Source organism: Pygocentrus nattereri, chromosome 8 (assembly GCF_015220715.1).
Source record: "Pygocentrus nattereri isolate fPygNat1 chromosome 8, fPygNat1.pri, whole genome shotgun sequence".
Taxonomy (NCBI): domain Eukaryota; kingdom Metazoa; phylum Chordata; class Actinopteri; order Characiformes; family Serrasalmidae; genus Pygocentrus; species Pygocentrus nattereri.
In genome coordinates this window covers 5,067,570-5,087,925 of record NC_051218.1, presented here as the reverse complement: position 1 = coordinate 5,087,925, position 20,356 = coordinate 5,067,570, and the positions used below count along the sequence as shown (strand labels likewise).

Below are 20,356 nucleotides of genomic sequence, written 5' to 3'. Positions count from 1 at the left end.
ACACCCATTTACCCATCCAGCCTACAGCAGTTTAGCCCCACCCATTTACATTGAAGCTACAAGGAGTGTTGCAGCTCTGAGTGTTTGTTAAATACAGGGCAGTGAATCTGAACTGAGCTCATTTACATATTGCTGGTGTTGGAAAAAAACCTTGTCATTTTTCAGATTTTGACATCGTTTGAAAATGCCTGTTGCTCTTTTACAATTTCATGACGAATGGACCACAAATGACCTAAAATGACTTGGAAAAAAGTCTGGCTCCATTGACTTACATTAAAGTATACTTTTTCCTTTTCCTGTAAACTTACCGTTTTGGAGATGCGAGGTTTTTTCCAACGGCTGCGATGTATCAGTTGCATAGCATCATGTAGCAGAGCTCTGCTGTAGAACGGCACGTACAGCACAAATACGCCAGGTTCGAGTTCGTTTTTACGCTCATGAACATTGAGTGAAACAAAGCTTTCAGCCTCGCTCATCACGCCTGGAATCTGTTCACTGACGGTCTCCGAGCTGAAGGATACGAGCTGAAAAAGGCTCAGATAGCAACATTAGCTGAGCTAACTTATCATTAGCATCTGTCTGTTTGTCTCACTGACTGCCTTTCTCTGTGCATTCTGAGCCACACTTGGTTTCTGTGGTCTCAGTTCGGCTTTAATTTAATGTAGTAATGGTAAAATGCTGCTGTGACACGCTGAGAAATGCTCGATGGGCTGTGTCAGTGCCAGTGTGCGTATCTCCATTAAACACAGTGGTTCCGAATTTTTGGCCGATGCACGATGTGACACGACGCGCCCAGTGTGTGACGGCCTTAAAGAGAGGCTGAACAATGGTTGTGCAAAATAAGACTCTGTTGGCGGGTTGTGCTGAAGTCTGACTGCCTGTTAGCCAAACATCCTGTAGGCAACAGATTGCATTTGTAATTTTATAAATTACTGAACTCATATATTTTCTGCCCTGCGATGGACTGGCGGCCTGTCCAGGGTGTATCCTGCCTTCCGCCCGAAGACTGCTGGGATAGGCTCCAGCGCCCCCCTGACGGGCCCCTCACGACCCTGACGGAGAAGCAGCTTAGAATGGGATGGATATATTTTCAGTAGTGAATGAGAAACAATGAGAGAGACAGCGATAGAGGGAGGGAGAGAAATGAGAGAGGAAGACAGAAAGAGAGAGATGGTGAGAGAGAGCTAGAAAGAGAGAGAGAGGTGGGGGACAGGCGAGAGAGAGAGAGAGAGAGGTGGGGGACAGGCAAGAGAGAGAGAGGTGGGGGACAGGCAAGAGAAAGAGAGGTGGGGGACAGGCAAGAGAGAGAGAGAGAGGTGGGGACTGGTGAGAGAGAGAGAGGTGGGGGACAGACAAGAGAGAGTGAGAGAGACAGAGAGAGAGAAATAGAGGTGGGGGACAGGCGAGAGAGAGAGAGAGGTGGGGGACAGGTAAGAGAGAGAGTGTGAGAGAGAGGGGGGTCAGACAAGAGAGAGAGAGGTGGGGGACAGGCGAGAGAGAGAGAGAGAGAGGTGGGGACAGGTAAGAGAGAGAGTGTGAGAGAGAGGGGGGTCAGACAAGAGAGAGAGAGGTGGGGGACAGGCGAGAGAGAGAGAGAGAGAGAGAGGTGGGGGACAGGCGAGAGAGAGAGAGAGAGAGAGAGAGAGAGAGAGAGAGAGAGAGAGAGAGAGAGAGAGAGAGATACCAATTACAATCTGGCTAAAAATCTTCAAATCAGTTTTCAAACCAATTGCACTACATGGCAGTGGGATATGGGGACCCCTGCCAAACAATAGTGGTGGGAGGGGAGGTGAAACATGATATTATTGATTAATATTATTTTGCTGCTCCTTCTAGTGCCACAACTAATCAGGAGGTGTTTCAGAGGCCAAAAGGCACTATATTTTGATGGAAGATTACAGAAAACAAGAATTCAGCCTTTTACAGGATGAATCAGGCTTGATATGACCAGGAACAAGCCAGGTAAACCAAGCAGTTTAGCATGAGTTTCTGACTTGGTTGATGATGTTTACGTCACAATTCTTTGGGCTCATTGAGAGCTTTGATATCTCTATGTGAGTCACCAGCCCCTTTAATGATTATCGTGAACTGCTAGCTTTAGATTTCTTGCCTAGAATGAATATCAGTGATTTAGGTGCTCTCTGCAAGTGGCTTATTCATCTTTTTTCACACTGTACAATATACAGTGTACGGTTCCTCAGTTTTATATCCCTGTTATCGGAAGAAAACCTTGCATCTCCATTTTTGTCGTTTTTCAGTAATTGACATAATTTGATGTCAAATGTTGTTCTTTATGTTGTGTGTAAATTTCATGATGAATGGACCAAAAAAAACGGCCCAAAATGACTTGGAAAGACGTCTGGTTCCATTGACTTACAGTAGAAATAAAGTAGGTTTTTTCCTTCTCCTGGAAAGTTCCCATTTTGGAAATGCGAGGTTTTCCTCCAACAACAGTGATATGGTTCTATATAGAACCTTTTTCAAAAGGGTCTTTATAGCAACTTCAGCTAGATCACAGTCACAGAACCCTTTATGGTAGGAGAACACTGAGTTGGTGTGTTCTGAATGTCATCTGTATCATGAAAAATACATTTTCTTCATTATTCCTGTATTGAATGTATATTAATTATTATTACCAGCAGCACAAGAAGCATTTAAAAAATGATTCAAAAAGACAAAGAAGCATCTTCAAACATTAATAAGAAGGGAAACAATTATGAATATTCACAATTATGCAAATTCCCGGCTAGTAAGAGGACTGACGGCAAAGCTGGCATCATTGAGAGTCTCAATATCTCTGTCTGAGCTGCCAGCCCATTTAATGACGTCCATGAATTGCTAGCTTTAGAACTCCTTCTTCACATCGAAAAATATGTTCTACATCAAAACGAGGAGAAAACTTTGGGCTTTTACACAACTTCAATTCTCAATTGTTCCCTCACAATAAAGCCTGTCTGTGTTCTGTAAAGGGTAAATTATCCATGAATCGACCCTGCATCATCAAAACCTAATAAATTATGGTTGGAGTAGTTGGTTGATCCATTATCTCACATTGCAGAGGAAGCTTGAGAAATGATAACGTGTTGTTTCTGACTGTAGAGCGTTTGTCTTATTCTCCTCGTCTCCTTATGAGGGCTGCGAGAAGGTGATTAATCAGACGTACCGGCCCAAAGATCAAACCCCCGACGCCTCAGACGAGTCCTTCCAGGATCACACATGCCATTATTTTGTTGACAGAAGTGCTGATCAGCACCAGTGTTGGCAGCGAGACTGATGGATGGCAGCTGTGGAGACAGATGTTTTGAGAGATCTAATTTAGTGGACTACTAAAGCCCAGAGCACACTGACCGGACGTTCACCAACAACTAATCTGCATGTCTGGTGTGCTGTACCTGCATGGGGCTGTTGAGAGTCTCTAAAACGTTCTCCCCATTCACGCTGATTTAGAAGGTTCTCCCCCAGTTAACACATTCAGTTCTTATTCTACACTCTTTAAAAAAGAGGGTTCACCAAGTGAAGAAAATGGTTCTATATAGTGCCATAAAAGCTTCAAGATCCATCTTTTTTAAGCGTGTAGACGAGTATTGTGTTGGTGTGTTCAGAGTTAGGGCCTACAGTTGTAATTTGTATCATACAAAAATACATTTTATTCATTATTACTGTATGCACTGTATAATAATTATCATTAACAGTCATAGTAGCATGTCCAAAAATGATTTAAAATGGCAAAGAAGCATCTTTGAACGTTATTAAGAATAGAAACAGTGCTCAACACACACTAACACACCACCAGTGTTACTGCAGTGCTGAGAATGATCCACCACCCAAACAGTACCTGCTCTGTGAGGGTCCATGGGGGTCCTGCCCACTGAAGAACAGGGTAACAAAGTATCAGAGAAACAGATGGACTACAGTCTGTAACTGTAGAACTACAGAGTGCAGCTATACAGTAAGTGGAGCTGATAAGATGGACAATGAGCACAGAAACAAGGAGGTGGTCATGATGATATGACTGATCAGCTAGAGTCATTCATTTTAGACTAATATTTACAGTATTTTCAGGCTTTACTGTAATTGTCTGCGTCTCTCTCACCGAGGTCTCACCATTTCTGCCGCTGAAGTATGTGTGTGCGCCAAGATGATTCTGTTTACTAAGCAGTTTTATAAAAACACAGACCTAAAACCCCAGGAGGGAAAAATTTGGAGACTGCAAGGAAAAGTTCCCCGAGACTAGAGCACAAGAAAGAAAGTTGGGGCGACACCAGACTCTGCCGGAGGGCCTGGGCCTCTCCAGCTGGGACAGAGTCTGCTGCAGTGTAGCACAAAGTGGGTTTTTAAAGGGCCCATATTGTACGTTTTGTTGTACTTTAGCCATTTACAACATTTCTGTGGTTTTATGTAAGAAAAATATTCAGAATTTTCACATTTGCCAACTTCGCAATATCCCTCAGAACAGGGGTGTCAAACTCAGCCAGTAAAAGGGCCATATTAAAATAGGGCCATATTAAAAATGTCAACAAATCTGTGGGCCGGAGAAATGCAGCGCTTTTATTTCATCTTTAATTAATATTGTGCTATAACTTGCATTGACCACTGTTTATTCAAAATAAGCAACAAAACATCAACAGTAAACTACAGACACTTGTAGTAGACCTTTAAATATTACATGGACACTTGAAATACTCAAAGTTTAAACGTCCCCAGATGCTCAGTCTTTCAAACCTGCCTATTTGCTTGAACTAGACACCTGGCATCCTTTCTTTGCTGTGGTTTCATTAAGACTAAGGCTCAGTCTCTGAGCTGCTGAGCTGATTTTAAGTGTTTATGTTGAACTGAAGCTGAAATGCATTTGATATGACTGGTGTGGAATTGTGTAGCACTCAGATGTGGCCGCTTTCCCATAGACTGGTGTTGGGGTAGGAGAGTCGGAGCAAACGTTATGTTGCAGTGCATGCTGGGGACTGTAGTGCAGTGCATTGTGAAAAGGGCTAATATTAATAGAAAACTAAAATACTTTTGCGAGCTGACTGAGGGCCTTAGAACTAAACAGACTTTTTTTTGTTACTATGCCTTTTGTTCAGAATGGAAAAACTTCAGTACAGATACATGAAAAAATACTTAAGTACAGAAACTAATTACATTTACTGAGTTACTGTCCACCAGTTGTGGGTGTATGTAAATGTGCACAGCTTAGTGTCCATACATGGACATCATCGGCTGAGGAATGAATAAGTGGTACGTTTCGAAATTTTAACAATGCTTACTTAATGCATCAAACTCTTTAATTTCACCAAAAGCAAAGTCAATTCAGTTTTCAAAGATATGGAAAAGCCTAAGCCGTTTAAGCATAACTCTGAACTGCACTGTGGGGACTGTTGATTTAAGACCTTTTATAGCTGCAGAACTAAAGCTGACATGCTACAATGCAGCATTTAAAACTGTTAGCTCCCTGTCCTGCATGCCTACTGATATTAAAGTATTCTCCAGTGTTTTACAGCCTAACCTCTGTTGCATCTGTACAATAACATCAGTCTCCATAAACAATCATTTGGATACTGTTCCATTCTTTTCTTACAAGAGAACTAAAAACACGTTCTCTTATAACAGGAGTCAATGGGCGGTTGCTGAATTCTGTGAATAAATGTTTAAAATGCATGTCTATATAATGTGGATTCAAAACTCCAGCTGTTCCACTCTGACAGTACAGGTTAGGATGAGACAGGCTGAGAGAATGGCTGTATCCAAAAACACTCACTACAGCCCCATTTGCAAAAAAGTTGTGATGCTCTGCAAAATGTAAATATAAAGAGGATACAATAATGTGCAAATCATTTAACCCCCAATAAACAATTGAAAACGGTACAAAGACAATGGCAGCATATTTAGCTCCAAAACATGTATATACAGAATCATTCAGCATTAATGGGGCCTTCACAGATGTGCATGTCGCCCATGCCATGTGTACTAATGCCCCCCTAAACCATCATGAATACTGGCTTTTGAACTGCGCACTGACAATAAGGTGAGTGGACTTTAGCCTGGAGGACACAGTGTCCATGATTTCCAAAAAGAATTTCGAATTTTGACCACAGGACACTTTTCCACTTCACCTCAGTCCATTTAAATGAGCTCAGGCCCAGAGAAGGTGGCAGCGTTTCTGGATCCTGTTCATATATGCTTACTTCTTTGCATTTTTAACTTGCATTTGTGGGTGCAGTGATGAACTGTGTTCACAGTCAGTGGTTTTAAGAAGTGTTTCTGAGCCCATGCAGTGATTTTTACTACAGAATCCGGTCTGTTTTTAATGCAGTCCCACATGAAGGCTCAAAGATCACGGCCAGCAAAAACTTTAATAAACTTTGGTTTTTGGCTTTCTCCCTTACATACAGAGATTTCTCCAGATTCTCGGAATCTTTTGATGATATTTTGTTCTGTAGACGATGAAAAGCACAATTTCTTTGTTATACTATTTTACATTATTACATTATTATATTTTACATTAAGAAACATTCTTGAATTGTTGCACTATTTGCTCACACAGTCTTGCACAGAGTGGTGAACCTGGTGCCAAGTAACGTAGTTAGTTGTGAGATGTTCTACCAGGTGTTTTTTAGCATTACACAACTTTAAGTTTTAGAAACATGTTGTTGATGTCAAATTGAAAATGGGCATATATTTTTATATCTGATATGTTGCCTTTATGCAATTTTTAATAACATATAGCGTTTAAATGATTTGCACATCATTGCATTTTGTTTTTATTTACATTTTGCACAGCATCCTAACGTTTTGTAACGCTGCACAAGCACAAGCAGATGCTCGCGGATCTTAAAAACGAGTCTGTTTAATGAGAGAGGTGTCAGATAGGAAGACCAAAATCCAAAATCAGAATCCAAAAGCCAGGCAAGAGTCAAAAACCGGAGAAGGCAAAACATGAAGGCGACCAGAGCAAAAGGGCAAAGACAAAAGAGAAAAAAAAAAAAACAGGCAAAGGGATCAAAACGGAAGTCGAGACGATCAGAAGAATAACGTTCAGTAGTCCAGTGAAGGACAATACCTCGCAATGAGGAGACCAAACAGGTCACAGGTGAATCACAGTAGAATTCAGGCGACTGAAGCAGATGCGTGTGATTGGAGGAGAAGGTGCCATCATTGGATTGGACTCATGGGAAATGGAGTCCTGGAGCGTGCTAGGCATGGGAGGAGAACCCTTTTTTGGAAATGGGGTTGTACTAAACTGTACATGTTACTGAAGTAGATACTAATAGTGGTGTGCTATTTTTGACACACTATTTATTATGGCAGTTTTGGACACAGCCAATATCCTACACTATCCTATTATTGGTCCTCTACAGCTGTAGCTTCACCCAGAACCCTGCCTGCCATCACTGTGTCCACCTGCATGTCTCGCTATTTATACCTGGGGGTTTGTGTTTAGTGTCTGTGAGGTCTTTCCATGAGTATTTCTGAATCAGCCCTTCTGTTCTTGTTTCTTGTAGTTCCTTAGTTTTCCTAGTTGTGTTTCTAATTTTTCCCTGGGCATATTTGCCTGGCCCTGCTTTCTGTAATTATCCTTATGACTTAGAAAACTCTGCCTGCTAGTGACCTCAAAGGCCATGATTTTTGGAAAACCCTTTAAATAAAGCACGCTTGCGTCCTGCCTCTTCCTCAGCGTTTACTGTCCGAAGGGAGGTCTGTCGGGAGGTCTTCTGTATAAAGGGAAAGGGTAATGCCTGTAATAATCACCTTATATTGCATATGTGGCTGAAAAACACTGGAATATTTTAAGTCTTTATGTATAACTGACAGAACATCTTCCTGCAAGCCTGAGGGGTGGAGTGTAGGTCTCTTTGTGTGTTCAGGGTTCCTTGAAGGGACGTACGGCGTCATGTAGCACTAAGCTTAATCTGTGTCCAGAAAACGTTTTCCAAAGCATGAATCATCAAAATCTGTAGCCATCTGCTCCCAAACCACAGACTCCCAATGGCAGTTCTGGAGACCCCATGCATTCTGTGTTTATACTGATTTAACACAGCTGAAGGAACTCATCAGCTAATTATCAAACCCTTCATCACTCCATCAGTCAGGTGTTTTAGGTCTTTTAAATCATGGAAAGCACTTCGACTGTTTTACCACTGCACAAAGTACCAGAACCTCTGACACCAGAAAACTGGAACTCTGCTTTTCCATTGCTCATCGGTCCAGTAGGCCCACCAAAAGATTCATATTCAAGTTTAATGGTTTTTGGTATCTGCTAAAGATATCAACAGGTCCTAACAGTACTTGAGGGGCTTCTCCCTGTCTTGGGCTCAATCCCATTTCACCCCTTGCCTCTATCTCTTAGCCCTTAGCCCTCTGTTTTGCACGTTCACCTTTAGGAGAAGGGTGTCTTGTTGAGATAGAGGGGTAGGGCGAAGTGTTGGGGCTACATGGCCCTCCAAACTGAGGTTTTTCGGAGGCTCCAAATAGAGAGATATGAGAAAAAAAAAAGAAAAACTGGCAAAGTGGCTGAACAAGAGACCAAAGAAACCCACAAATCTGAGAATTTTTCTGTTAAAAAAAGACAATAACCACTGTCTTATCTTAGTTTAATGTCATTAAAAAGTATTTTGGTCCTTTTCTTCATAACAAGCATGAAAAAAAATCACAAAGTATGCTAATGTCTCGGCAGCTTTGAAGCTTTGTTTGATTCTGTATAAATGTAAACATTTGTGCAGTACATATTTCAAACTAACTAGAAATCAAGGTGGCCAAAAAGCCAAATTGGACACTTTAGACTGCCATTAGGCGACCAAAAAGACAATAAAACTGAATCTATGATAGTTTTATCTGGTGGAAAATGATGTAGAACTAGAAACGTAAGTTCTACTTGTTTCCTTTTGGGTGAGCTTGTTGTTCGGTGTGCAGCAGAAAATGTGCAGAGGTTGGTGCCAGTTCCCAAAGACAGAGAGCCATTGTGCTGGCTGTCACATACCGAATCTTACATTGTGTCTCAAATCAAGTACAAGGAGATTCACTCGAAAGTGGCCCTGAATATTCTGCTGTAGCTCCCGTTAAGATGAAGCAATCTGAACCAAAAAAATATGCCTCATAACTTGACGTACGTGTAATCGGTTGCATTACATGCGATGCTGGAAATGATCTCTGTTTTCTGCCAGACACATTTGACATGGCGCTCCATGTTCCTGAATGCATCGGCAAGCATTAGAGAGGCTAAACGCGGAAGGCTGTCCGGCGCCTACCTCATCTTTCCGATTGCAGGGGCATCTTCCTTGTTTGAAGCTCTATATACTGAGGAGCACACTGCATGTTGTTTCGTTCATATTGCTTTGTCCTCCTGCTTTGAGAGAGTTATTACAGAATATTCGAGGCCTCTTTCGATTGAACCTCCTTGTGTTTGTAACACTGAGGAAAAGCGACAGCATAAAACCTGGATGACGTACCAGAATTGGCAAAAAATGAAGTGCAGAGCGCTGCTCACTGTTCTTCACAGTCATCAAGCAACGTTTTAATTTTCTATTTGATATTTGTGTGGAGACTGTGTAGACGCAGTGATGCGCAGTAGTTTGTCATTTCCATCAGAGTCATCTTGAAGTGCTTTCACATTCTGCAGTGGGATGAGGGCAGCTCTACTGGCAGCTCGTTGAAAGAGCTTAACTGGAAACGTCAGGCAGTTCCTGCGTTTCTATGTTTCATTACAACTTCCTAGTGAACAGCTACTCTCATAAACTGCACCAGATACAGCCCCTACTTCAGATCGCCATGTGCGATGGTTAAGTTGTCAGCTGACTGAAAAATGTCAGTACAAACAATCTCTTGAAACTAAAGTACATAATAGCTATACCTGTTTTACTGCTTATCCTTATAGCAGAGGAGCCACTAGTGAGCTAAACATATCTCAGCTGTTATCCTCGGAAATCACAACAATGAGTCCCGACTCTGTGTTTGCAAGTTTTTAAGGGATTAGTCTGCACCACTTTTCAACTTAGTGTGCTCTCATTTAAATTACCTACCTAGCGTGCAAACGGATAGAGAAGGGGTGCACAACTCCGGTCTTGGAGGGCCAGTGTCCAGTTTGGTAGCTCTGCTGCTCAAACACACCCATTAAACCTGACAATTACCAGATGGATGTAATCAGATTTGTTTGGGCAGGGGAATCACCGAATTTTGCTAGACAATGGCCCTTCGGGACTGGAGTTGTGCACCCCTGGTGCTAGAGCAACTATCTCTGCCAACTCCGTGTTTTGGCATTTTTACACCAGGCAGTACAGGGCAGCATGGGACAGTTAAACATCTGAATCCAGAACCATCCATACCCTATGTCCTATTTCCCATTGCATAACATTCAGAATCCTTGCATAGCTTGTGTGGCCATATGAGTTCTTACGCAAATATAGTTTTAACAGTAGACATAAACAACGGCAGCAATAGGAGGAGCCTCGAATTTGGCTTGCTCATGTTTTATTTTCTTCTTTAAAATAACTGTCATATGACTCATGGCAATTCTGTGATGATTGTGTTTAACCACATTAATGGTTTGCACCATTACTACCACCACCAATATGTTCCAGCTCTGCACTTTAGGTTCCCCAGCGATAAGGGTCACTAAATTCAGCACAGGTACTCAGGTGTGGTACAGTTCTCTTCACAGTGGGAATGACAATCAAATCCACTGTACAGCACGGCCCCTTGAAAAAACATAATTCCTGAGTATTTTAGGTGATTCACACATCCAACTGGAAATTGACCCTGACCGACACTTAGTTCAGCATGTGAACATTCATATGCTGCATTTATGATGCAACTACACTGATCAGGCATAACATTCTGACCACCTCCTTGTTTTTCAGCTCATTATGCATTTTATCAGCTCCACTTACTGTATAGCTGCACTTTGTAGTTCTACAGTTACGGACTGTAGTCCATCTGTTTCTCTGATATTTTGTCACCCTGTTCTTCAGTGGTCAGGACCCCCATGGATCCTTTCAGAGCAGGTACTGTTTGGGTGGTGGTGTGTTAGTGTGTGTTGTGCTGGTGCGAGTGGATCAGACACAGCAGTGCTGCTGGAGTTTTTAAACACCATGTCCACTCTCTGTCCACTGTATTAGACACTCCTACCTTGTCAGTCCACCTTGTAGAGTTTGTGTTTGTGTTGGTAATCCTCTAGTCCTTCATCAGTGGTCACAGGACGCTGCCAACAGGACGCTGTTGGCTGGATAGTTTTGGTTGGTGGACAGTCCAACAGTAACACTGAGGTGTTTAAAAACTCCAGCAGCACTGCTGAATCTGATCTACTCAGACACTAACACACCACCACCACGTCAGTTTTACTGCAGTGCTGAGAATGATCCACCACCCAAATAGTACCTTCTCTGTGGGGGTCCATGGCGTTCCTGACCACTGAAGAACAGGGTAAAAGGGGGTATTAAAGTATCAGAGAAACAGATGGACTACAGTCTGTAACTGTAGAACTACAAAGTGCACCTATATAGTAAGTGGAGCTGATAAAATGGACAGTGAGTGTAGAAATGAGGAGGTGGTCAGAATGTTATCAGTGTAAAAAGTTAGCAACTCCTAAAAGAATACATGTAAATGTAAATTTAATTGGTTGTGGGAGGAAAGGAAGACAATGTGGAAAAGAACTGGAACTGGTAGGCTGTTTCACTGTCTGTTTTTCTTTGTTCTCACAGGTACGTACCAGGGCCAGTGGGTGGGCGGCATGCGCCACGGTTACGGAGTGCGGCAGAGTGTTCCCTACGGCATGGCGGCCGTTATCCGCTCACCACTGCGTACCTCTATAAACTCCCTGCGCTCAGAGCACAGTAACGGCACGGCGTTGCTGGCGGGCGAGCGGGCGGGGGTGGGCGCAGGCGTGGGAGCGGGTGGCCTGGTGGCCAGCCCTGCCGTGTCGCGTGGTGGCTTTGTGCTGACGGCCCACAGCGAAGCTGAGCTGCTGAAGGGGAAGAAGAATAAGGGCCTGTTCCGCCGCTCGTTGCTCAGCGGCCTAAAACTGCGAAAATCTGAATCCAAGAGCTCACTGGCCAGCCAGCGCAGCAAACAGAGCTCATTCCGCAGTGAGGCAGGCATGAGCACGGTCAGCTCAGCAGCCTCCGACATCAACTCCACCATCAGTCTCGGTGAGGCGGAGAGTGAACTGCCTGCTGGAGAGGAGGATGTGGATGCTACTGCCACAGAAAGCTACGCTGGAGAGTGGAAGAACGACAAGCGGACTGGCTGCGGTGTCAGCCGGCGCTCTGACGGACTCTGCTATCAGGTAGGGGTGGGATATCTGTGTAGAAGGGAAATGTGTATGTGTAATACTGTCCTGTCAAAGGAGCATTTGTGAGATCAGCCGCTGATGTTTCTGGCTCTCAACCAACATGCCGGTTCATCCCAGCGATGTTCAATGGGGTTGAGATCAGGGCCACTTGAGCTCCTCCAGACCAAACTGGTCAAATTATGTCTTTATGGAGCTCCTTTGTACACAGGGGTTCAGTTATGCTGGAACAGGAAAGGCTCTTCCCCAAACTGCTGACACAAAGCTGGAAGCAGATAATTGTGTAAAATGTCTTTGTGCTGTAGCATCAACATGACCCTTCACTAGAACTACAGCCAAAACCCTGAAAAACAAACCCCATCATCCCTCCTTCTCCAAACGTAACTGTTGGCACTATGCATTCCGGTTGGTAGCGTTCGCCTGGCATCTGCCAAACTCAGGTTAGCCTGTCAGGCTGCCGGATAGTGAAGTGTGATTCATACCTCCAGAGAACACGTTTCGAATCGACACTTGGCATTGCGCATAGTGATCTTAGGCTTGTGTGCAACTGTTCAGCCAAGGAAACCCATTACATGAAGCTCCTGGCACACAGTTCTTGAGCTGGTGTTGCTTCCAGAGGCCGTTCGGAGCTCTGTAGTAAGTGATGCAGCAGAGGTTAGGAAATATTATGTGCTACTGAGTGTTTCAGCATTCGGTGACCCCACTCTGTGAGTCTACATTGACTACCATTTTGTGGCTGGGCTGTTGTTGCTCCGAGATGCTTATTTTCCACTATAGTAGCACTTACAGTTCATCAGGGCAGATCTAGCATGGCAAAAACTGCACAAATTGACTTGTGATAAAAAAGGTGTCCTACAACACTGAGCTCATCACACACCTGTTAACATCGGGTGAGTCTGAAACACCACTTACGTTCGGTCATATATTGTGTGTTGTCTTATTACTTATCTTAATAGTCTTAAAGAGGAATTAAGCCAATTTCTGTATAAATAACTTGTTAAGATGTAAATGAAGTCATTCAAAGTGGTTTGATATGAGATGCTCTGTTGTAGAGAAACTTACTGCACTTTATTTTTTACAGTGGTAGTGACAGGAACCAGGGGCTGTATTACGGAAAATTCTTAAGACTGAGATTATATCTTATCTGGTTTGACTTGTTTTTTTTCTAACAGAGTTTAAAAGCCCCAGACACTGCAGACATGATTTCCACCGTCCCTCTTGTTACCTTCATGTGTTAATTTTGATGATGAAATATTCCAGTGATGGTGGTGAATAATGAGGATACAGAGCTGAACGTGGGTCTGTTTATTAGGAGGAATAACAGCGTGCTTGACTAAAGCATTTGGGAAATGGAGACCGAAACTGTGGAGCAGCGACTCTGATAAACAGCATGAAACACTGCCACAATATTCTTAACTTTCAGTTTATGTCGCTTCAGTTTTATTGGACCTTTTTTAGATCAGTAATGGAAGCTAACTTTAGCTGTTTGACTAACTAACTTGATTACGTGTTTACATTTCAGCTGTGCCGTATGGTCGGTTGCTAGGTAACAGACACGACAGTTGATTGTCAACTTCAATCGAGTAAGTGTAGATTTTCTAACTTGAGATTAGAAAAGATGCTGTAAGGTAAGATTCTTAAACTAAGGTCAGATTTGCTTCAGTAATACGAATTTGTAAAGAATCTTATTTTGACCTGTCAGATCGTAAGTTAAGACAAAAAGATATGAATTTTCTGTAATACAGCCCCAGGGGTCTTCATGCCTAAAATGCGAATACAGCTATTTTATTTGCTATCCAAAACCTCCCAGTGAAACCTAGAACCTAGAACTTTAGAATAGCTCTAAATCAAGAAAAATACTATTTCTTTGGGGGCTATTTTGCCTTACAACACCTTCCATCTACGTCTTCACAGCGAATGGATAAAAGTGCATTTTAGCCCTAAAGCTTCTCTCAAAACTACTGTAAAACAATGTCTCAGACATCAGGCGGCATATTCATAACCATTTCATGTAAAAGCTTTCCTGGGTGATGTACTAACTTGTTAAGTTTACTCAAGTACATGTACTTAAGCTTGTACTTACGATTTAACTCTCCTAAGTATTTTCAAATCACAATACTTTTAAGTATATTATTGAGTAATCTACATACTTAATATGATTTTTCAAGGGTTCTATAGTAAAGAAAACTCTAAGAACCCACTGCATGGTTAAAGGGTTCTCTGCAACATGAAAGGGTTCTTCAGACTGATGGAGAACGTGCTGGTTCTATATAGCACCAAAAGCAACCTTGACGTCATAACAATAGAAGAACCCTATTTGAAGCATCCTTTTCAGAAAGATTCCATACAGAACCATCTATAGCGCAGCAGTCTCCATCAATCTGAAGATCCATTTCACTATGCAAAGAACCCTTTAATCATGCCAAGGGTTCTTTGAGTGTCCATACTTAAGAACCCTTGAAGAACCGTATTTCATGAGTTTAGCCATTCGTATTTGGTTACTAATTCATTTTTGTGTTTAATTTATTTCTGTTTTGTTGGTGGGGACATCACTACTGCCTCATGATTGGTCACAGCTCTGACTTCAGAGCTTTATAGCATTTTATTTTAGGCCAAATGAATCCTGAAAAGAGAAGAATACTCAGTACATTAGAACGTTTTTTGACACAATACTTTTTTCTTTTGTACTTTGTTACTTCTACTCAAGTTGTTTTTGGGAAACTTTTACTTTAATAAGGCCTATAACAGGGATGGAGCAGAACGGAGCATTTCACATCAAACCACTCCGAATTACATTTCTGTTTTATGCAACTGTTAAGATGTAAACAGAGTGTAATGTTCAGGGTAATGTTTTACTGTTGTTTTGTCTTACATACACTGATCAGGCATAACATTATGACCACCTCCTTGATTCTACACTCATTGTCCTTGTTATCAGCTCCACTTACTGTATAGCTGCATTTTGTAGTTTTACAGTTACAGACTGTAGTCCATCTGTTTCTCTGATACTTTGTTAGCCCCCTTTTACCCTGTTCTTCAGTGGTCAGGACCCCCATGGACCCTCAAAGAGCAGGTACTATTTGGGCGGTGGATCATTCTCAGACACTAACACTGGTGGTGTGTTAAGTGTGTGTTGTGCTGGTATGAGTGAATCAGACACAGCAGTGCTGCTGGGGGTTGTTAAACACCTCTTTGAGGTGTCCCATCTCAGACTGAGAATAGTTCACCAACCTAAAATATCCAGCCAACAGCGTCCTGTGACCACTGATGAAAGAGTAGATGATGACCAACACAAACTGTGCAGCAGCAGATGAGCTGTCGTCTCTGACTTTACAACTACAAGGTGGACTGACAAGTTAGGAGTGTCTAATAGAGTGGACAGTGAGGGGATGTCTGATCCACTCATACCAGCACAATACACACTAACACACCACCACGATGTCAGTGTTACTGCAATGTTGAGAATGATCCACCACCCAAATAGTACCTGCTCTGTGAGGGTCCATGGGGGTCCTGACCACTGAAGAACAGGGTGACAAAGTGTCAGAGAAACAGATGGACTACAAAGTGCACTTATATAGTAAGTGTAGCTGATAAAATGGACAGTGAGTGTAGAAACAAGGAGGTGGTCAGAATGTTATGCCTGATCAGTGTAGTTGCATCATAAATGCAGCATATGAATGTTCACTTGCTGAACTAAGTGTCAGTCAGGGTCAATTTCCAGTTGAATGTGTGAATCACCTAAAATACTCAGTTTTTTCAAGGGGCCGTACTGTACAGTGGATTTGGTGTAGAAACAAGGAGGTGGTCAGAATATTATGCCTGATTGGTGTATGTGTTATTGCTGTATCTCTGAATGTAAATCTTACAAACATCTTCTTTTCATAGTTTTTTTTCCCCAAAATTTTTGCTCCCCTGTCCTATACGCCAGCGGTTCTTCACTCTGGTCCTGAAGTACGCCTGCACTGAATGGTTTAGTGTTTCCTCTGCTCTGTTTCCGTGCACTCAGGAGAAGCTAGTTAAAAAAGCACCCCAGCCTAAAATTAGCATTTAATGTTATCCGTCGTGTTGCGTAATACTTTGTAGTGCAGCCCTGCATCCCTTGGCCTCATTGGTTTGACAGAGTTTACGACTTTGCATACTTTTTGTGTCTTCATCTATTTATGTTCACTACAATACCCAGCATGCATTATGCAAATACGCCAAACAACCACTGGGAATCCTCCCTACATCAATAAAGAAGTCCTGACTGCTAGCATAGGCACTGCAGATGTGGAATTCAAATTATCTTTCTGTGGCTACCTTCAGTCTTGGCCAGCTAGCAAAAAAATCCAAACATTTCAAACAGCCCATCCTCAACTATCAGCCCCAAAGAGCTTGTAGTTTTCCAAAAGTTCCACCTTCAAGGGCCATCATCACTTTCTTTAAACTGGAAAATCTCACTCCGGCACAGCTTTGGGATCTCAGTAAGCATATTCAGAAGAGGTATAGAGATGGCTATGTTTTCCCTTTTGGCCACATCGCCCCAGCTGATGATGGGAGCAGGGAAAGTACTGCCATGTCTAGGGCAGTACTCCAGGACCAGGACTGAGAGGCAATGTCACAGACAATTTGCTCCACTTTCCCTTAGTCCAGGGACCAGAAACCCGAATTTTAAGAAGAGTAATTTTGTCCTTTCAACAAAAATCAAACCATAAAGATCCAAACAACAATTCAAACAAACAAGACAATCAAATAACACACAGTATAACAAAGACCAACAAAACAAAGGGCAAAGCACAGGGCTTAAATAACTGGGTAAACGAGGAACAGGCGGGAAACAGGTGGAGACAATCAGGGGTGGAGTCATGGAACAAGGGGGCTGGACTTAAAACCAAAACAAACACACATGGACCGGACTGGCAGGGGCCAATCGTGACAAAAGGACAAAATGCCTCTTCTTAACATTTGGGTTGTGACTCCTGATCTAACTTGGCTTTAACGCAGAGGGAGCTGGTCGGATTTCTCGCTCATCCATTTGAGTTTTTGCGCTGCACTTATCCACTTCCAAGTTCCGTCCTTTGCGCTCTGTCAACATTGTTATAAAGGAAATATTTAGAAAATCAATTTTGTGAATCGATACAGAATCGTTCACATCCGCATCACGATGCGTCTAAAAACGGACTTTTTCCTGCATCCAAAATAACTAAGAACTATTATTACTGTTGTTATTATTATTATTGTTGTGATCATTATTGTACAATCTAAAAAAGTGTTTTGTTAATGCTTAAAGAATATTTAATCTTTAAAGAATTGTTCTATGTAGCATCCATAAGTGTTCATAACATTCAGAACCCATTTTGCAAAATATCATGACAAAAATTTGAGTTTCCACCTTTTACCAGGGAGAGTGGATGGGGAACAAGCGGCACGGCTACGGCTGCACCACCTTCCCCGATGGGACCAAGGAAGAGGGCAAGTACAAGCAGAACGTTCTGGTCAGTGGCAAGCGCAAGAACCTCATCCCACTGCGTGCCAGCAAGATCAGGGAGAAGGTAGACCGGGCGGTGGAAGGGGCTGAGAAAGCAGCAGACATAGCCAAGCAGAAGGCGGAGATCGCTCTGTCCAGGTGAGTGGCATACCAGTAGAGAGTGGGCTGGTGGGGTCAGGATTCGGTCATACAGATGAATGATAAGTATACTAATCAGCCCATTAAACTTTGAGGGTCCATATGTGGGTCAACACTCTCATACCTATGTAAATTACTTATTAGTTCCATATTACAACCCCAATTCCAAAAAAGGAGTGGACAGTGTGTAAAATGGGATGCTGTGTACTTTACCAGCCTTTTGTTGCCCTGGTGTCCCAGCTTTTGTGATATGTGTTGCTGCCATCAAGTTCTAAATGAGTTAACGTTTTTCAGGAAATGGTAAAATGTCTCACTTTCAACATCTCATATGTTTTCTATGTTCTGTTGTGAATAAAATTATATGGGTCTATGAGATTTACAAATCATTACATTCTGTTTTTATTTACATATCTCTACATTTTACACAGTGGCCCAACGTTTTTGGAATTGGGGTTGTAGTTACTGAATACTTCACAGTGAACAGCAAAGAATTTCACTAATTTCAACTCATTTTAGTAGTTACTGAATAATTCATCATGGATCCTCAATCGTTCATAACAGATTATGAATCATTTGCATTATTTACTGGATAATTTACAGTAGCTACTGAATAGTTAAGTACCAGCAGTTACTTAATGTGTGTTAACCATTGGCCACTGCAATATGCAAATCTGCCTTTTAACCAATCACAGTGTTTTATACTGTGTTTTGAGCATCTCTGCCAATGTCATGATGTGATGTATCAATACATTTCAACATTACTTTGGTCAATATACAATGTAGGCCCACCAAATTCTCAATATACTCTAAAATATATCATAATCAAAAACTGTAGCAATGTAATTGTAAAACTAGTATTTTGTCCATATTGTGCTGCCTTAGTAGTCATAAGTAAGTCTAGGGATCAAAAGGTTAATAATATCTGCCTGCATTATAATACACAGCATTTATTACAATATATAAACTTCCTCAGTCAATGCTGTGTAATCCTGTTAATCCTGTCACTGTAAATACGACAGCCATAACAGCGCAATACACTTTTGAATGAAAGAGGCGCAGTTGAAAACGGGCACTTTAGAAACATCTGTGATTTCAGTACACAGTTAGCACATAACGCTCTCTAAGCGTCTGCTAATCCAAGTTTAAACAGTTTTTTTTGTAACGTATTTGTCTCTGAGTTGTGCGTTCACTCCGGAGACGGAGCTGATTTGCAGGAGTCTGAGCTCATAGAGGCAGCAAATGTGAGGCTGAATGAGGTTCATATGGATTGCTAGTGTAACAGCGTACTGGCTGAAGCTTGTATTGATGCGGGGGGATGTGGTGGCGTGATCAATAACACGGGCATGTGAGAGGGCCGTTGCCACAAACTGCCCAGTCCAGTCTTTAGATGAGAGTTTGGTTTAGGGTTAGGCTTAAATTCTTACCGTCAAAACAAAAAGTTGCACCTCCAAAATGGAAGAAGAAATGCTCTTTTAATGTAAGTTTGTGTAAAATTTTATTTCATGCTATTCTGAAGGATTGGCCCATTCTTCATTACATGTCTACACAATGTGGAGAGCTGAAATTTTCAAAGGCAGTACTTCAATATATTCATTTAAATAAATAAATAAATACATTTCTAAAAATACTTATTATTATTTTAATATCTTTTCATGGGATAATCTGAAAATATCCTCTGAAAAGGACTCCTCCACCTTCTGCTTGAGGAGGCCCCACAGGTGCTCAATTGGGTTTAGGTCTAGAGACATACTTGGCCAGTCCGTCACCTTTACCTTCAGCAAGGCAGTTGTCATCTTGGAGGTGTGTTTGGGGTCATTATTGAATTGGAAAACTGCCATGTGGTGCAGTTTCCGAAAGGAGGGGATCATGATTTGCTTCAGAATGTCACTGTACGTGTTGGAATTCATGTTTCCCTCAATGAACCGCAGCTCCCCAATGCCGGCAGCACTCATGCAGCCCTAGATCATGATGCTGCTCCCACCATGCTTGACTGTAGGCAAGTGACAGTTGTCTTGGTACTCCTCACCAGGGCGCCACCACACATGCTGGACACTTGGTCTCATCTAATCACAGGACATGGGTCCACTATTCCACGTTCTTGGACTGCTTGTCATCAGCAAACTGATTCCAGGCTTTCTTTTGTATCAGCTACAGAAGAGGCTTCCTTTTGGGATGACAGCCATGCAGACTGAGTTCATGCATTGTGCGGTGTATGGTCTGAGCACCGACAGGCTGACCTCCCACTTCTTCAACCTCTGCAGCAATGCTGGCAGCACTCATGGTCTTTGGCGTCTGCGAGGCCTGTTCGGAGTGGTACCTGTCCTGGAAAACCGCTGACCTTGGCCACCGTGCTATAGCTCAGTTTCAGGGTGTTGGCAGTCTTCTTATTGCCTAGGCCGTCATTGTGGAGAGCAACAATTCTATTTCTCACATCCTCAGAGAGTTCTTTGCCATAAGGTGCCATGTTGAAT

The 20,356-nt window shown here is 42.4% G+C and overlaps 1 protein-coding gene across 1 annotated transcript in view; it reads left to right on the top strand.

Moving 5' to 3' along the window:
• The window catches only part of jph3 (junctophilin 3), a 93,406-nt gene that overhangs the window by 37,339 nt on the left and 35,711 nt on the right, over positions 1-20,356 (top strand). The window contains exons 2-3 of the mRNA XM_017724599.2: positions 11,691-12,274; positions 17,662-17,885. Coding sequence (XP_017580088.1) covers positions 11,691-12,274; positions 17,662-17,885 — 808 coding nt within the window. The remainder of the gene's footprint in view (positions 1-11,690; positions 12,275-17,661; positions 17,886-20,356) is intronic.